At 43.5% G+C, this 18,571-nt stretch overlaps 1 protein-coding gene and 1 non-coding gene across 2 annotated transcripts; one reads left to right on the plus strand and one right to left on the minus strand.

The window, feature by feature from the left end:
* Nucleotides 1-12,873: 12,873 nt before the first annotated feature.
* Nucleotides 12,874-12,980, minus strand: LOC128446006 (U6 spliceosomal RNA). Its single transcript, XR_008339539.1, has one exon. It is a non-coding gene; the product is annotated as a U6 spliceosomal RNA (small nuclear RNA).
* Nucleotides 12,981-15,328: 2,348 nt separating this feature from the next.
* Nucleotides 15,329-18,554, plus strand: LOC128426219 (serine protease 23). The gene is made up of 2 exons (XM_053413092.1): nt 15,329-15,724; nt 16,466-18,554. The coding sequence occupies exons 1-2, from the start codon at nt 15,699-15,701 to the stop codon at nt 17,640-17,642; spliced, it is 1,203 nt and encodes a 400-aa protein (XP_053269067.1). The 5' UTR covers nt 15,329-15,698; the 3' UTR covers nt 17,643-18,554.
* The last annotated feature ends 17 nt before the right edge of the window (nt 18,555-18,571 follow it).

Genomic DNA, 18,571 nt, shown 5'->3' on the forward strand with positions numbered 1-18,571 from the left:
TGAAATACAGTGAACACCCTCCACCTCTTTCTTCAGCCATTCTTCTCCATGTTTTTGTGTGGTTGTGTTTGCATGTTTTCAGATTCCCATGGCTTGTAGAACCAATGATTGTCCTGAGTCTTATTGGCAGGAAGATTGTTGTTTGCAGTTTTACAGTTTTGGTGTCAAAGTCTCATTTCAGATCCAGATGTTCCCGTCCTGCCCACAGTGACCAGAGGACAGTCCCCATAACACAAACATGTTGATTATCTTCCCAGAAGATGAAAATAATCATATTTTGAGGGAAATGATCGTACGCGATCAGAGTAGGGATGTGACGCTCAATACCGACGTTTCAAAGCTGTGTCGAGATTCGATGTACCTACAGTATTTATCATCAATAGCAAGATTGTTTGTTGCCTGGATTTGTCATCAGCATATCTGAGAAATAAAAGCTGTTCCCTGTTCGAGCCAGAAACGACCACGCCCGCCGCTCCCACGGCCCCTGAACATTGTGTCTCCCACACGAACATGTGAGTGCACACACGCTCACACGCACACACACACGCTTACACGCACGCACACACACACGTCTCTCCATCCAGCACCATCAATACACTCACCCACAGGGAAACTCATGTTACACACAACTTGTTATTTCCTGACATAAATATACAGGCTCTGGTGGAGCCTCTGTCTTTCCTGTTCCTCTTCCGATCATAAGGTAACGTACATCCTAAAGGTTCACACTTCACTAAGGTCAATGCTGGGTTGCGACCTGTTTGCTGCATGGTTAGGATCTACAACACATGGACGCAGACGCCTTGAGCAGCAGGTCTTTGGTTTGATTCCTGGCCAGTTGGACCTTTTACTGTTTGTCATTCCCCTGCTCTCTAATCCCATTTCTTGTCTCCTTCAAATAAAAAGTACATTGAAAAAGAATAGAGAAATTAATTCTACTGTTAAGGGCAGCAGACGTTGTGATTTCTCCTTATTCCCAATCCCGCTCCCCGTAATTATTTTTTGAAACTGACCTCCTTGCTCTTTTCCTTCTTCACCCTCTGATAGATGTCATTCCACACGACCTCTTTCACTTCTTCACCACCTCTCTTTATAAGTATTCTATGTCTCCCTCTGTGTCCCATCTCAGGTTCCTGCCTACACTAACACAACACACATGTCTGCAGCTGTATAATGAGCTGCTGCAGGGAGCAAGACTTGGCAGCAGCTTATGGCGATCAGCGTGGATGAGTGTGTTGTGGTCTGTGGTACATTGCCCTTAAATTGTCCAGCGCAGTACGATTTATCACTAGAAGCTGACAGTTGCTTCGCAGAGAGTTCAGGGCACTGAGATGCAATGTGTAACTTTGGCCACTAGGGGTCTCTCAATCGAAATAATAACAAAAGACCAAGTTTGATGAACGCGTGAAGGAGCGTGGGATTATGGGAGTTGTTTGGTAATTTACCACAACAAACGGCAATTAGTTATCATGATCCAATTAGAGTGACCAAAATAAACAGTGGAAGAAAGAAACAGCTGACTGGCTAACTGGCTAGCTGTTCGTTTCTGCTTTGTTGAGACGGACAAAGCCGCGGGTAAAGTGGATATAATTCAATAATAGTGACGAATATGAAGATGGTGTATTTCTCTGGGTTTGAACATTTTTGGAAACATTTAGGATATTGTAAGTACCCACGTTAACAAAATATTTAACATATGACAAGTCCTTTTGAGACATTTCAATTTAAAAGTGTTACACAATCTTTAACACAATAACGTCCATTATAGAAATGAGCCCTGCCAAACAACGGGTAGCACAGCGTTATATCTTCGTTTTTCCAAAAGGAACGGGCGTATTTTGCATTTGAAGCTGCTCACGTCTCACGTTGGTCTTTCCTCTTTTGTGGGTGTTTATGTACATGTGCGTGTTCTGCCTGTGTGGGGCTCTGCCCTCTCTCATGCCTGTTTATGGTCAAACTATGCTGGCGGGCTCCCTCAGAGCACAGCAGGGGTCATGGGAGGGAAAAGGAGAGAAAATGTCACTCGCTCAACCAGTTTAGTTTCTACATATCATTAACTGACAGATCCCCTCAGATGTGTCATCTAGTTAAGACGTAGAAATTCAGTAAAGCTCCCGAGATTAATTCTCACTCACGTTCTGTTTTCGGTCCGAAAGCATGAATTCATTTCAGCACTAAATTATCCCACAATCCTCGGTGCTGCCAACAAGCGCTTTTGACCTCATTCGGAGTCGGTCTGCACAGCGAGGTCCCGCCTCCACATGCGTTTGGACCAATCACAAGCCAGTCTCAGCTGTCAATTATGTTTCACCGGATTTGTTTCACATATACGATGACAGAAACAATCTTTAAGAAAAAATTTGTTGATGACCATATCCCATCTCCTTAAACAGGGGAGGTGGAGTTTATGACCTGTACCCCCCCCCCCCCCCACACACACACGTTAGGGCTCCATATTTGTAACATTAACTAACCAGCTATTACCGCACATTAAGACAGCTTTGGAATAACAAGAGTGCCGAGCTGTGCCAAGCCAACGAGACCCAGTTAGACCTCAAACAAGCTGATCGACAAAATGTCAAACACATGGAGAGGTGTTGGACGAACTGCTCTTTAACTTGTGACCACATGTGTTAAGCATTAATGAAAAAAACATGCTGTAACTGTGACACTTTAAGCTAAATTATGGATTATGGCATTATTGAAAATGGCCACAAAAGCGCGCACACACACAATGTGCGTCACAAAATAAAATAAGATTTTATGCAGTCAGCCCTCCTGTCATCACCTGTTCATCAACAACAGCTCATTCTGTCCGATCCCTCTGCACTTGCTCTGCCTCGGTTATTAACCGAGAGGGAGGGAGTCTCCTGGTACTGTGAGGGAACAGGCTCCAGCGAGCTGCAGGTTCGGGGTCGGCTCCCAACACAAGGTGGAGGATTTCTCCTTTCATGCAACAGTTTGGCAGATAACACTGGGAGGAGCCTCTTGGGAATTCAGCTTGTTCCAGCTGAAGGCCGAGCGTGGTGAGGGTATTGCAGCAGCATGACTGATTACACTGCTGCTCTGCCTGAAAAACACTCGATGTCAGTGGGTGTGTGTGTCTGTGTTTGAATGGGTTTCAGTGTAATACCATCGGTTCCTGTTTGTAATGAGAGGAGTCTTGATAGATGTGAGCAGCTGGGAATGGAGGCACAGTGAGATGCGATGGAGATGAAGTTGAGAAGCTGCCCAAACCATGATATGAAGAGACAGTGCATCTGTGTGTCAGTATAACTATACTTGCAAGGACCTGCTCTTTCCCTGCTAAATTAAGTTTTAAATGTAGGGTTTAGTTAAAACTTAGTTAAAGTAAATTAAAGCTGTAATTCTTGTTGGATCAAATGTGTATGTAGCTGTCACACAGAGGACATACAAAGCCCAACAGTCCCCTTAACAAACAACAAGTAAATTCATTGGACACAAATTTCTGTTATGAGCCGAGCCTTCTCATTAACATGTCAGATTTAGTTAATAAAGATCCATGAATCATCCACTGGGAAATCAGTGAAACTATAGCAAAAATCGCTTTGTTGCACAATGCTAAAAAAAACTATACAACTTATTCCCACATGTGCACCACAATTTGATGATTCCTTCCCTGACCAACCCTAGCACCAAGTTTTGTAGTGATCAGTCCAGTACTTTTTGTGTAATCCTGCAAACAATCAAACAAAAAAAACCTTTAAAACACAAGATCCATGGCTGAGGTGACCTTCACTCGACCCTGTTGTTCCCCCTCAGCTCGCTTATTTGGAGGAGTGGGGGGTGGAGCCTGACTTAGAGCTACACGCCCACCTGCTCCCATTGGACGACACTATGAATACAATGCTTTATCGTCTATTTTACTGTAAATGGGACCATGATTTAGTAAATGAACATCATGCTGTGTTGAAGAAGAAACATAAAGTCGGTTTCATGGAAATGAGCAGGGTAGTTTTCTTAATCCTAATAAACAAACAAACAAACAAACAAACAAACAAACAAACAAACAAACAAACAAACGCAGATAAAAACATAACCTATACTGAACAGAGGTAGGAATGTTACTCATGTTAGTAATGTCGATAATAACTTAGTTTGAGGCTAAATAACCTTTCATTCTAGTGTTTCAAGAGGTTCAAGTGTTTCTTGAACCTCTTAAAAATTTCTGACAAAGTTTCACTGCAGTGAAAAAAGAGGAGTTTTCCCGATTGCTAAATAATGATGTCTCAAAAAAGCAGGATTGTAAGACAGAGTTTTTTAGTGGGATAAATGGAAACAGAATTTCATCCACGGATACGTGCCTGCCATGTTTCTGAGTGATTACTGCTCACTTAGGTTTTCAACACTATCCATCAAACTACACTTGAAATGTTAAAATTATGAAAAACTGAATACATGCAGCCTGGATCAGTGGCTGTGGCAGGAAAAGACTTGGAGTCGTTTTGGTTTGACTGCAGGTCAGTGATTGATTAGAAACAGTTTTTGTGCTGATCTTGGACCTGAGCCGCAGTCCACAGAGACACAGATACACACACACAAACACACACGCATGCTTGGCTTTGCTATGGTTGGAAAGACAGTTTCATCTGGTGGTAGTTTAACAAGTTTTAAAGTCAACAATATCATCATTGTATAAGTACTCCGTCTTCATTAAAAGTCACAAAGCAAAGTTAAGGTTTATTTCCCTTTTCACAGACATCGGTCAAACTGGGCTGACTCCATTGTTGCAAAATAGTTTCTATATGAGAAACCATTCTACTTGTCACTTGATTCATTATATTTATAAACATTTTCCTGGTTTTGGTGTGGATCCAGTTCAAGGGGTGTATCCAGGATTATTATTTGTTTCACTTTTAACACTGTAAGACAGAGTGTTTCTCAATATTTAATTCCATGATTTCCCAAAGAATGGATTCAATATAATCAGACATACTTTGGGGATTGATATTTATAATTTAAAGTGCAGGTTGATGAAGGTCCAAAGAAAAATCTGGATCTAGTGAATTTAAATGTGGTTTCATAAATGGTTTGTTGGGCCTTGGCCTGAGGTATGGGTTCTACTGAGCGTCAATTCTAATTCCTATTATGTTTTTACCCTGTTAAGAGGAAATGCTTCACAGGTATCACACACAATAGACGGAAGAAATTCATACAAGGCCCGGACAGGCAAAAACAAAAAACACATGAGATCATAAAACTGTCAGGATGGGGTGATACTGTACGAACCAGCACAACAACACGGCAGCAATATTCCCATCGTCACAACCACATGGAAAACCCCTTTGTCAGAATGACGCCGAGGTCTCCCTCCTGCTGTGAACACACCCTTTCCCACACGGAAGCTCTAATTAACCTGAAACGCTCCACACTTCCTGCTGGTCAGTCATTGTGCCCCAATTTACTGGTTACCGTGGCAACAGTTGTTTTACTGGGAGCAAGGGCGTTTGGGTTTCAGGGAGAGGTCAGATGACAGCTCCAGAGAAATGCTGGTACCAGACGCATCAGCCTCAGACCTCACGCAACGGTCGGCCACAGAGATCACAGCAAATACTGGACCATGTTTTTCTCTTAGCAGTTAAATATCTGTTAAAACTAAAAAGTAAAGATCAATACCAGGTCCCAACATTCCCATTTGAAACGATCTGCATTTCTGGAAATATCAGTCCCCTAAACATTTTTGATCTTTTCATCAAGATCCAGGAATTTTGAAAAATGCCTCGTCTCTATCATCTCCTAAGACAGTGAAAAATAATTCTTTGATTTGCCTCCTGATCCAGATCCACACCAAAATGACATGGGATCTTCCCTGACCCAAACCACAGCCCTCCACTGAGTTTAATGGGAATCAATTATGTAGTTTTTGTGTGATCTTGCTTACATCAAACAAACCAGTAAACAAATGGACAGGGGTGGAAAACATTACTTCCTCGCTGGTGGTAAAACGGTTAAACTCCTGCACATGAAGGTGAGAAGAAATCCTAAGACAGAAAACAGATGGAGTTCCATCATGTAGTACATGATAACAACAGGAAACCCTCAGCTGGTACAGTTATTGTACCGATGATGTTGTGGGTTCTCTGAGTCATACAGATATTTTCGGTGTGACCAGGATGTCGTGTCCCTGCAGCCCTAAACTGTATCAGCAGATGTTCGTGTAAAAAACAAAACTGCAGCCTGGTATAATTATCTCATATTCAGTTTCTCTACCGTCTTCAAACTTTTCACTTGTGCAGATGAGTCTCTGTGACGTTTCCATCCTGCCCAGCACCTGCCGAGTTCATTGTGCTGGTAACTGTGAGAACTTCCATTATGACCACGAGACATCACTCAGGTATTCCGAGGACAACTCCTGGAAGCACTTCAGTACTTAAACATAATTATGTTGGGAGGGATTGTTAAAACAATGTCGACTGTCAGCTGGATCCCTGAAATGTGAGAGTCTGAGCTGATTCTTGGATGAGACTGAGACCAACTCTGAATGTTGGTTTAATCATGAAGGCTTCATCCGAGAATAGGTGTCAACAGTGATCTTCCCCATTCTGTTACCTTTTTTAGCTGCGTTTCCAGCGCAGGAACTTTCTTCATCAATTAAGATTTTATTGATATTGAAGGTTTTTCTTTTCAAATTCAACAGCACTCTTCCTTGGCCCCTATTTTAATACACAAGCCAAGTGGGATGTCTATTAGATGAATAGTTGTTGAGAGTCAAATACAGATAGATTTCTGGATTTAGTAGATATATTCCAGAAAGTAGTGCTACTCAGAGCTACTAGCATGACTGTTGGGTTTACATCACTGGAGGTCTGACTTTGCACTGAGGTTGTTTTGGGGGAACACACATAATGCCAGGCTGGGTTTTTCAGGGAGGCAACCAGGCTGAGATTCAGCGTGGGAGAGGCTTTTGTTCCTTCTCATGGAGAATGTTTGTACAAATATGAATTTATAAAAAACTCACACACTTTAGGGGAAAATCCAAATGGCTGATCCATTTAGGAGGAGGCAGGAGCTGAGCGGATCAAGCAGCTCAAAGACCTGGAAGTGACTCACATGTCCCAGATCCTGACCCCCGTCATTAACAACCGCCTACACCTCCCACAGACACACACACAGAAGTCCCCTGTGGTGCAGCGGAGATAATTAGTGTCTTAACCAGTGAAATGGAGAATATTTCCTCATCCAGAGTGTGTAAGGGCACAATTGTGGTCTTGCTGGGGTTTGTGTTGTGGTCAGAACCAATCTTACTGGTATGCTGACAGCCTCAATGTTGAAGACTTGTGTGGTGTGGTGGGACCACCTCTGCCCGGCTGGAAGAGTTTAACCTCTGATCCCCAAGCTGCGATATCATCAGAAATACAGAGTGAGCGATGAACACGAATGTTACGTATCAGAAGTTTTGGAGCAAAACAGGAAAGCCCCAGCTGAAAAAACACTCAGTGTGCTGGTGGTGTTTTGGGTTATCTGAGTCACAGAGCTGAGAAGAGCATTGCACTGTCCCTGCAGCTCTGGAAAGATTAATGCAGTCTCTCCTGTGCAGCACATAATCATCGTTCTTCTCCTGACATCGCACCACATACTGAACCACTTGTTGCTCCCCGAAAGACCCACAGACACACACTTGAATTACTGCAGGGCTCAGATATTATCTCAAGATGTGCATTCACTGTGAGAAATGAGTCCCCCCCGATCACACAGAACCGATCTCGAGGATGAATATGTTCTGCTTTGAGAATAGGGATGAGATAATGCCTGGATAACAGCCCTGAAAAGCCTTTGTAAAGACCCAGGGGACTTACGGATGGACTGGATTCACAGGGATTCCTGATATCTGGGCTCGATCTGTGGCTGACAGACTGTCACTTTGCTCAGCGTGTGGTGGCTCTCTCAGGGATGGGTGGATGCTCACAGTTAGTCAGCTTGGATCGGGCTCTAGAAACGAGCACAGGCGCATCAGGTGTTTGAGTCGGAGCGTCCTTTTTCAGGCCAAACAGCTGGATCATAAAAAGCATGTTGTTGGTGTTCTAGGACAATCCCTGTGCACAGCATGATGATAAACGTGTGTTTGACTAGACTGTTTGGTATCAAGTGTGTTGCTGTTACAGAAACTGTTTATCAGACAGTCTGACTATGATCAGTGGAAGAGACACAGCTTGAACTGTGATTTATTTCCAGCAGTGAGATGAAACATTAGATATGTGTGTGAAATATGAAGCTGGGGTTGGTTTAGCTTAGATTGAAGACAGGACAGTGAAAGTGTCTTCTACTCAGATCCAATCAGATTGTTCAGAACATAACAGCTATGACTTTATACATATTTAAGAGTTGTGGTCAACTCTGGAAAGGAGGTTATGTTTTCACCTCTGTGTTTGTTGGTTTGTTTGTTTGTGAGCAAGATTACACAAAAACAGGCGAGGGAAGGACTCTTTAAAATTTGGTGTGAATCCAGATCAGAATATTTGTATAGCCCCTAATCACAAATCACAAATCGTCTCGTCAGCTTCCTTCATGATCCAACATCAGGGTCAGACTATATTGGTTTTAAATCACATCCAATGCCATGTTGTCCAATAAAACATTAAGCCACCCAAACATATTTCACATTTCAAAACATATAATTTAGGCCAAAGAGAAATACAATTAAAAGCCAGCTTTTGCATAAGTCGCACAATTCTTATTTGAATAACCTAACTTGACATTGTGCGCCTCAAAGGACTTTCGAGGCGCACACAAGTAATGGTTCACGACCCCTTTATACAAACTGTGTTCACGAGCCGGTCAGCGCTGTCCATGAGAAATATACAAAAGAAACATCAACAAAAGAACGGAAAATTGAAATAATCTCGGGAGAGGCCATTTAAAGGGGGTTCCAGGAAGGAAGGGGGGGAAAGAAAATCTGTGGTATCATATCACAAGTTTATTTGAAATAAACTGCACCCATGACCAGCATTCAGCATCCATTACTGAGGGGTAATTACCACAGTACTGTGGTACAATGAAAGACTCATTGTTTTGATTAAATCAGGCTTTGATTACATGCGTCGGCCTGTAGAATGAAAACGGACTTCAGAGGAGAAGCAGAGTTCAAACAATCCTCAACTTCTAAATGAACCAAATTTGTTAGGACATCAAATTGTAACCCCCCCCAAAAGCGACTTAAATAAAGCCTCAAGCTCCTGGTGGATGTCATTAATGTTTTGCCATATCTTTCACGAGGGTGTGAGTCATTTTCCGATGAGCCACAGTATCACATGCAAGAGGTTCAGCCCGGTCCTGTAGGCGGATTCTGTTGAGAACAGCTCAGTCATCAGAAGCAGAGAGAAGGAGCAGCTGTGACCGTTGGCTCACATTATGACTCCATGTCTCCTCTTCTTCTGCGTCTTCAGACTGAAATCTCTATCAACTGAATGTTATGCTGAAGAAAACCAGAAGTTTGTTCTTATTTTGTTTTATTTAATTTTTCCTCCAGCAAAGGATGTTTTGTGTCATAAACAGTGACATGAAAGATTACTAATGCACATTTAGTTGAACCCTGAAATGGACAAATTTTCATTTCATTTGTGAAGCAGATCTTAGAGACTTCAGACTTTAGAGTGAGGCAACTACATGATGATGCATTTTGAGTAAACTCAGTCGTCTATGGTCCAGTAGATTATTTTACTGTCACATGGATCAGTGGATTTGCAACGGACCAGTAGGCCAGAGTGAAGCCACCATTATGAAATTAATATAGTATTTCGTGGGGCAGTTTGAAAATATGATTGTATTTTAATTGGTTTGGTTCAGGTCAGGTAAAGAGCAGGTGATGGTTTAAACCAGGAAGTCAAACATAGACATGACCCCCTCTGCTCTGCCTATGATTGGCTGATTCTGAAGTTATCATCCTAACTGACCAATCAGAGGCAGAGTGAGGCAGGTTTGGTTGGTCAGGAGGTCAGGTTTGGAACAAGGTGATCATTTTTAACAGGAAGTCAAACACAAGCAAGAGCTTGAATTTGCTTGACCTCCCCCTGGTGGCTGGCTGCAGTATAAATCCTAAACACTGGCCCCTCAATGTTAGCAGATGGGACACACATTTTTTTATCCCCAAAGATTGTTTCTAAAATGTTTTTTTTCTTCTTATTACACTGATGAATGTTTAAGTGTTCATTTTAGGATCCTTATAAATGGTAAAACATCATGATTGACAACTGCAACTGACTCCTGATTGGTCAACTGCCTATAACAGCGGGACCTCAACACAGTGGCTCCACCCCCAGTCACTATTCTGTACAGTCTCTGGCCCCAAATGATATCAAAATCACAAGATGGCAGCATCCAGATATTTTGGCTTCATTTTTGTACAGTGGGAAGATTTGGAGATTGGTCGTCCATCGTAGAGGCAACAGACTGAAACCAATTTATGTATTGTTGCTGTACAATCTTGGGTAACTTCGAAATTCACAAAATGATACACAAGTCTGCTGCAGGATGGAGTAAAGTAAATCCTCCAAACAGTAAACATCATCACAAAACAACTCCTGGAATGTACCGAGCATCAAAAGTGGACATTTCCTCCCACAGCAGCTGAGGCAGGCAGTGTTGACCATTTCCTTTTTGCATTAAAAATGATCCAATGCGCTTGCCAACAACTGTATTATCTTCCTTTGGACTTTTCATCGAGATTTAAACTTGGCCTGAGGTTTCATTCAAGATTTCACAGCAAATAGCTTCTCCAAAGACGCCTGTGGTTGTCCGGCTTTGCCAAACAGCTGTTTCGTGGCCACTTGGGACGAGCGAGAGAAGAGGTCCGGGACGGGAGAGAGAGAGATGATTCCAGCGAGAGGCAGAGAGGCTCAGAGACGGGGGAGAAAACAACGATGGAACAGAGCAGACAGACCAAGGGACATAAAGAGAGAGGATTCAAACATGCGAGGCCGTCCACACTTGCTCGATTGTGTCTGTGGCCAGAAGCGAGAGGAGGAGAGTGGGAGGAATAAAACAATTAACATGAACAGTACTCTGGGGAATGTGGGTTTCCCTGACAACAGAGGCCAAAGCCAAACAGACGGACTCTTTCATAACAATTCAAGACAAACAGAAAGGTCTCCTTCGGTAAAAAGAGAAGAAAAAGGGGGCATTCCTTCCTGTTGTCCTAGAGAAGAAATACAAACAAACACAGTACCGTTATTTCCTCAAAATTCCTCTTTTAGAATTAGAATTAGAAAGCTTTATTATCCTTAGACAAAATACATAACCAGTATAAAAAGAGCATCAAAGGTTTCATAATGGGCTCTGTAAAAAACATTGCACGAGTGTAACCAGTGGATTGCACATCAAGATAAATAGTATATGAGTTTTATAATCAGTTCCACATCTGCACCCCCAATTTCAAGTGCAATCATCAACCTGCACAGATTGATTATCAAACAGCAAAAACTTCTCCGAAGCAGTGGTGAGAACTCCATCTACAGAGGGAAGATGGAAAACCAGATACGTTTGGGCTCATGTGAAAACGTGAGAAACCAGCAGAGACCGTTAATGGGACAAGTGGAGGGCGACACCCTGGCAGAGCGTCCTGACCCAGATAGCGTTTCCAGAAAGAGAGAGAGAGAGAGAGAGGTAAGTGTGTGCATGTGCGTGTTAACTGTCATTTTGGGTTTTTGGGGATGGGTGGGGTTTTGGGTAATTCAGAGCAGGGTTTGATGAGCCAGCAGGTCCACCCTGAGTCCTGGCAAAGGTGCTGATCTATAATCAAATGCAGTTGAGACGCTGAATATCTGAGAATCTTATTTGCTTTCCCACTGAGAGATGGATGAGAGGATTGATTACAGCCCTCAAGTCTGTACAGCAAACAATGCAAAGTTTGCACCCAGCTGTCAGTTAGCTTAGCTTAGTATAAAGACCTGTAAAATAGACTGTATATAAAAATGGATGACATGTCTCCACCTCATCCCAATCTCCAGAGTTGACCTCAGCTGTCAAAAAAGATGTTTCTCCCAGTTTATTTATTGCCTCAAATAACTAGTTTAAATCAAACTTACTGGAAAAAGATTAACACCAGAACATTGTGCAGCCAGATACCAGGGAAGAGGTGGGGGGGGGGGGGGGGGGGGGGGGGGGGAGGGGGGAGCAGCCTGGCTCTTAAAGGAAAAATAATTTGCTAGAAACACCTCTGAAGCTCACTAATCCACATGTAATAATGAGTTTGCTTTGTCTAAACAGGAGTATACGCTTGAAAGAAACAATTCTGGAAGTGAGTTAAGTGTATACCCCCATCAAAGCCCAACAGACCCCTTATGAAACCACAATTAAATTCACTAAATCCATATTTTTATTAATCTGCACCGGTTGCATGTTCTCCGAAATATCATCTTCTAAAACACAACAATAATTTGAAAAAACACCGACCACCCTCATAAATTTTTGGCCAGTCTGTGATGACCGGACTGCAGACACATGCACCTGTCCTCCTCATCTCTGGGAACTTTAATCCCACCTCTCCATCCCCCGCTCTGCCCACTTTCCCCCTGTACGTCTGTGCCTCCACACCTGAGAGAAGACTGGACCTTTTCTACGCCAACACCCCAGACACCGGTGAACATCCGAGGGGAAATGGACATTGAGATGGTGACTTCCTATACGTCACCATCTCAATTCCTAAGTGCCTGCATGTTCACCTGCACAAAAACTAACCGTCCCCCTGCACTTTATAGAGACCTGATCAGACTGTATTGAGGCCTTTAGGAGTACAGGGGGCGCTCCTGCAGACCTTTAATGGCTCCAGTCACCATGTTTGCAGTGGTTTACTGGTGCAGCACCATTTCTAACGCTGACAGGGAGAGAGAAGCAAAACGAAATTATTTAAACAAAGACACAAAACGGGATTGCTTCACGATTGTGCGTGTCATCCTTGCGCCAGGGGCCATGCTAATCTTCTCTGTATCAATCCAGTATTATTATATGTGAAGCCGAAGTTCCACATTAATGCTATGCACCCCCACATGTACTTATAGGGCTGTGAATCAGACACAGTTTTAACTCGTGGTGTCCTTTCCCCTGAGACTGGGACGCGGTGCACTGACTCTGTGGCCTCACGTTGAGCTCGGACAGAATCAAACATGAGTCCGTTATATCAACTTAATTCATTTATCAAACCTCCGTGTTGCTCACAGGCTCACGGGGCCGATGGGAAGTTCATGTAAAGCAGCCTGATTGGTTCGCTGCAGGCGAGAGAGCAAATGATCCGCCCACAAACGTCCTGCAAGAGGATTTACTGACAGAGAATCCTGCAGGTGCTGCACAGAGAGGAAGTGTTTTACGTCACAAAGCTCAACTGTCAACCACCTGCCCGTAGCGGACTGCTCGGTCATGAATGAGAGACGATAAGGAAGTGGAGTCTTCACCTCTGATTGGTCAAAGTTTCCTCTGCACGCTCTGATTGGACGTCAGCCCGATCGGGTTTCACATACTCCCGCCTTCCAATGAAACGCCGCCTTCGATTGGTCACAATTTAATTTGCACGCTCTGATTGGATGTCTCCTCGGCTCCAAACTCAAACTCCTTCGCTATTATGGTTTCTCACTTTGTGGAGAACATGGAAGTGGCTCAAAGTTTCTTTCTCTGATGAAATACACGTGTACTTTTACTCTACTGTTTGAATGACTACTCACCTAAAACTAACTAAACAGATTTTAGCAGCAGTAAGGGAGCAGGTCAACAAATATACACATGTACATCTAGAGTATTTAATTTGGACCACTTCAGGCCCGCTGACCATAAGGAAGGTGGTTCGATTCCCGCCTCCCTCATTCTCACTGGGATGTACTGTAAAGAGACTCGAGTGGTCGTGAGAACTACAACAATCTCTATATAATTACAGACCATTACTTTTTAAATGGAGCAGTGTTGTGTGTTTGCAATTAATATTATTTTAATATTATTATTTTAATAATATCGTATTTGTAATTGTTATAATAATTAGTTCATGAATGGTGTGTGATTGTGTCACTTCCCTCAGCTCATACAACTTCATGATTTATTAAACAACCATCAACTAACTTTTGTTTATATCATTATTATAACGAGGCTATATTCCTCAATTCAACGTTTGCAATCTTGACCTGCAGTTTCTCATATGTTCCTCTTTTATTTAATTTTGTTAGAAATGGAGACAATGTTTTCTGTTTTCCTGCCTGACCCCCCCCCCCGGCCCAGTCCTCTGGTTGTTCAGGTGGCCAGATAAAGTCGCTACAAAGCACACATATTTCAAAATAGATGGGTCAAGCCATTCAACTAGTTCCTCTCAACAAACACAGTTACTACAATGTAAATGTCATGTATGTGTCTCTCTGTGTGTGTTAGTGTGTGTGTGGTGGGGGAGAGGAATTAATGGCTTTCTCCCAAGTGAATGGTCTTTGTGATTAATGCCAAGAGTCACGAGGGCGATCAACCAAGTAAATCAACAGTGTGAAAGTTTGTTTGGGCGGAACAATGATGTATGTGGGTGATGTAATTATTTAATGAGTATCTGACATTTCTGGATGTGTATGTGTGGCAGAGAGAGAGAGAGAGAGAGAGAGAGAGAGAGAGAGAGAGAGAGAGAGAGAGAGAGAGAGAGAGAGAGAGGGAATCTGGTCCGGTTGCCCGATATAAAGAACGAATGTTGCTCAGTGTTGGTGTGACATCTATATTTTATATATAAATATAATGTGTAGGGTTTTTATTGTTTATATTCAAGTTGTACTTCTAATTCATACATTACTTCCCTTAGTATAAGTAACAGGACTATTATTTTTGAAATCCCAAGTTACGTTGAAACCTGGCTGCACTTCAAAGATGAGATGTAAAGGTGAATGATCACAACAGATAGAGAAAAACTTCCCTGACGTGGCTCCTAATGTTCTAGCTGCTGAAGCAACGAGTGGTACAACCCTACTTGAAGTAGAAATACATGATTCAAATCTGTATTTTATCTGAAAATGATTTGAAGTGTTATTCAACTCAGACTGTGAATAAATAAATAAATAAATAAGAGGGAACTGTTGAGTTTCTCCATAAATCATTAGGTCCTGACCCTATTATGTTATGATTTGAACTGAATTGAATAACTTATTGTATTTCATAAATGTTTTTCCATGGGTTATGTGAACCTTGTTTGGATAAGTGCTATAAGAATAAAGACAGAGTTCTATAAATAAATATATAAATTGCCTTGTTCAATTTTTTTTAATTATTAAACATTTTTCCCCCACTTATGTCATTTTGTGTCCCTCACAGATGGGGAGGTGACGGAGTAAGTGATGGGATGTCATGTGACCTTGACGGGGTTTGGAAACCCTCCCGCTGCCTCCAGTTCTCTGCAGATGAAGGAGTGAGCTCAGACAGGCAGGAGCCCTCCTCCTCCTCCTCCTCTTCATCATCCTCACCATCTTCCTCCTCCTGTAGCGCACAATGGTCCAGCTCCTCCGCTGCTATCGAGCCGGCTGCTTCTGTTGGACGACTCCACTCCCTGCCGGATTAAATAAAGCCGTTATTTCCTGAGAGAACAGCCGAGAAGACAACTGCTCTCTTTGTGTTTTTTTTTGCAGCAGGACTGGTTCACCAGTTCGATTCCCTCCGCTGCCTCTGACACGTCTGGTTTGAGGAGGGGGGTTTTCCCCTCAGTGTTCAGCCACCAGCTCACCTGCAGAAGAGGAACCATGCGCTCCCGGGCTGCGCTCCCGCGGTGAGTCACCTCTATGTCCATGTGTGTCTGCGCGTAAAAGTTAAAAACACTGAAAGGGAATTTCACTTGCACACTTAACATTTAATCAGTGGAGCAGCAAATAAAAAAAACTCGTTGGATGAAGAGATACTTTATTCGTTTTTCTCCTTTAAAACATATTCTGAATCTTGCTTTTATATTGTGTGTTGCATGAGTTACAGGAGACTTCACATCTCCAGGACACTTTGCTGTATAGTCCCAACAGATATAGGACGTGTCATGACTATAATTTGTCATGATGCCTCTTAAAGCACTTTGACCTTCATTGTTGTTGAAATGTGTTAATAATAAACTTATTTTTCTGAACTGTGCCACATATATCAAACTTTGGTTATACAGCCACTCTACAGGGTTGAGGTCACATCCCTACAGACACTCAAGGAATTTTCCATCATAAGATCTGATCTTTGCCCTGTCTGACGTATTTGCAGCATTTTAAATAGTGGGAGTTCCGACTTCCAAATTCCAGAGCTGATAAAAAAAAACAAAAAAACAGCTGAAATAGTTTCCCCTCAACTCCCATCGCTTGGAATTATAAACCCATGATGCTGCATTTAGGAATGAGGATGTGTTTCATGCTAAGGGGCCCCAACGTCCGGTCTGAACTTCACTCTCTGGGATCCGCGGAAATGTTGGGTTTGATGCGCTTCATGTTTTTTGTACAGTAGTTCACCTGATCTATCCTCTCCCTCCCATCCACAGGTTTACCTCCCTCCTATTTCTCCTCTTCCTTCCCCCCATTTTCTCCTCCCGCCCCCAGTGGATCCTCCAGCGTGTCCCTGTGGTCCTCCCACAGACCTCAGAGCCTCGGCCTGCCCCTCACTTCCTGTCCCCGGCCCGTCTGGATGTCAGCTCCCCCTGTGACCCAGAATGCCACATGCGGGCCGCCCAGCCGAGCTACTGGGACCTGCGACGTCTTCTGGCCTACGAGACTCTTCACTCCAATGGTCATCTGACTGAGACCGCCATTGGGATCTATGGCTACCAACCCAACTCAACCACCAGCACGGCCTATTCCTCCAGGTCGTCAAGGAAGGCCGCGCAGTCCCATGTCAGGAGAAAGCGTCAGATCTTCGGCCATGATGGACGTTTTAGCATCGCTGGACAGAACTTCCTGCTAAAGTATCCGTTCTCAGTGGCTGTCAAGCTGTCCACTGGGTGTTCTGGGACACTGGTGGGGGACCGGCATGTTCTCACAGCTGCTCATTGTGTTCACGATGGTAAGAACTATGTGAAAGGAGCCCAAAAACTCCGGGTTGGATTTTTAAAACCCAAGCACCGAGACGCACAGTCTTCTTCCATTTCCCTTCCGTCCAACTTCACCAACCAGGTCGAGGTGGGCATCGGTCCGTACGACCCACCAACCAATGACAAGATGAAGTTCCAGTGGATCAGAGCCAAGCGCACCCATGTCCCCAAAGGATGGATTAAAGGGAACGCCAACGACATCGGGATGGACTACGACTATGCTCTGCTCGAACTCAAGAAACCCCACAAACGCCGCCACATGAACTTGGGAGTCAGCCCGCCGGCTCAGAGGCTGCCGGGTAAGCGCGTCCACTTCGCAGGATTCGATAACGACCGTCCAGGCCAGCTGGTGTATCGGTTCTGTCGGGCCGGCGAGGAGACATCCGACCTGCTGTACCAGCACTGCGATGCTCAACCCGGGGCCAGCGGCTCAGGGGTCTACGCCCGGATGTGGGATGGGAGGCGTCGGCGTTGGGAGCGGAAGGTGATAGGTGTGTTTTCTGGGCATCAGTGGGTGGAGCGACAAGGGGCATCTCACGAATTCAATGTGGCGGTGAGAATCACGCCTCTCAAATACGCTCAGATTTGCTACTGGATTAAAGGGAACTTTGTGGACTGCCGAGAGGGCTGAGGAAATGGACGCAGGTATAGTTTCATAACAACAGGCCCACTACATTCCTCATGACCTTTCCTGGAATATGGGGGCCACGAGAATCCAGACTTTTCACCCCACTACTCTTAGCACTGACACAACATTAACATGAAAATCTAAATTTCCTTTGTTGCTAAAATTCTCAGAAGCCAACTTCGTAAAGACAGATCAAGTAACAACACTAACTTATGTGAACGGGAAGTGTTCATTTAATTTCTGCTTAGTTTCCTATAACATGTGTTAGTTATATTTTTGTTAAGTGGAAAAACATTTAGGTTCAGGTGGTTGTGCAGAACTGTGGCCTGTTTTTTTTCCATACCCTGGAACATTTATCTGGACAACAGTTCCTCAGTTCTGGAACATGGACCGATGTAGAAAGATGTTTATGGAATAAAACCTAAACAGCGCCGCAGTTTGACTTTTCATCCTATCATCTTTCTTGAGCTAATACTAAAGATTGCACTGTTCAAACTTTTTTCTACTGAGTATGGTTTTTGTGGATGAATGTATGTCAGCTACCAAAGGTGCCAACTCTCCAAACTATCATATATCACACCACTTATCTACAGGCACAGTTTTCTCTGTCAGCAAAGTTAGGAATTGACAGAGTTAACCATTGAAGAAAGTTTTGGATGTTCAACGACTGCAGATGTCTCACACCAAGGCTGCAGAGCACATTTTGTTAAATGTTGTACGTTAATGCTCAGCTCCCCCTGGTGGCAAAAGTAAAACACTGCAGGTGTCCGTTATGCAATCTATGCCTGGGCCTAAATAAGCACTTTTTACTTCCTCCTCACACTTGTGACACTGCATTATTTTGTCCCTCAAACTGAAGACTGTGGCAAATTTAATGAAATATATACTTTTTGAAATAAACAACTGTGTCACACATTTCTTTCCGTCCTGCT

The sequence above is a fragment of the Pleuronectes platessa genome, chromosome 1, assembly GCF_947347685.1.
Source record: "Pleuronectes platessa chromosome 1, fPlePla1.1, whole genome shotgun sequence".
Taxonomy (NCBI): Eukaryota; Metazoa; Chordata; class Actinopteri; order Pleuronectiformes; family Pleuronectidae; genus Pleuronectes; species Pleuronectes platessa.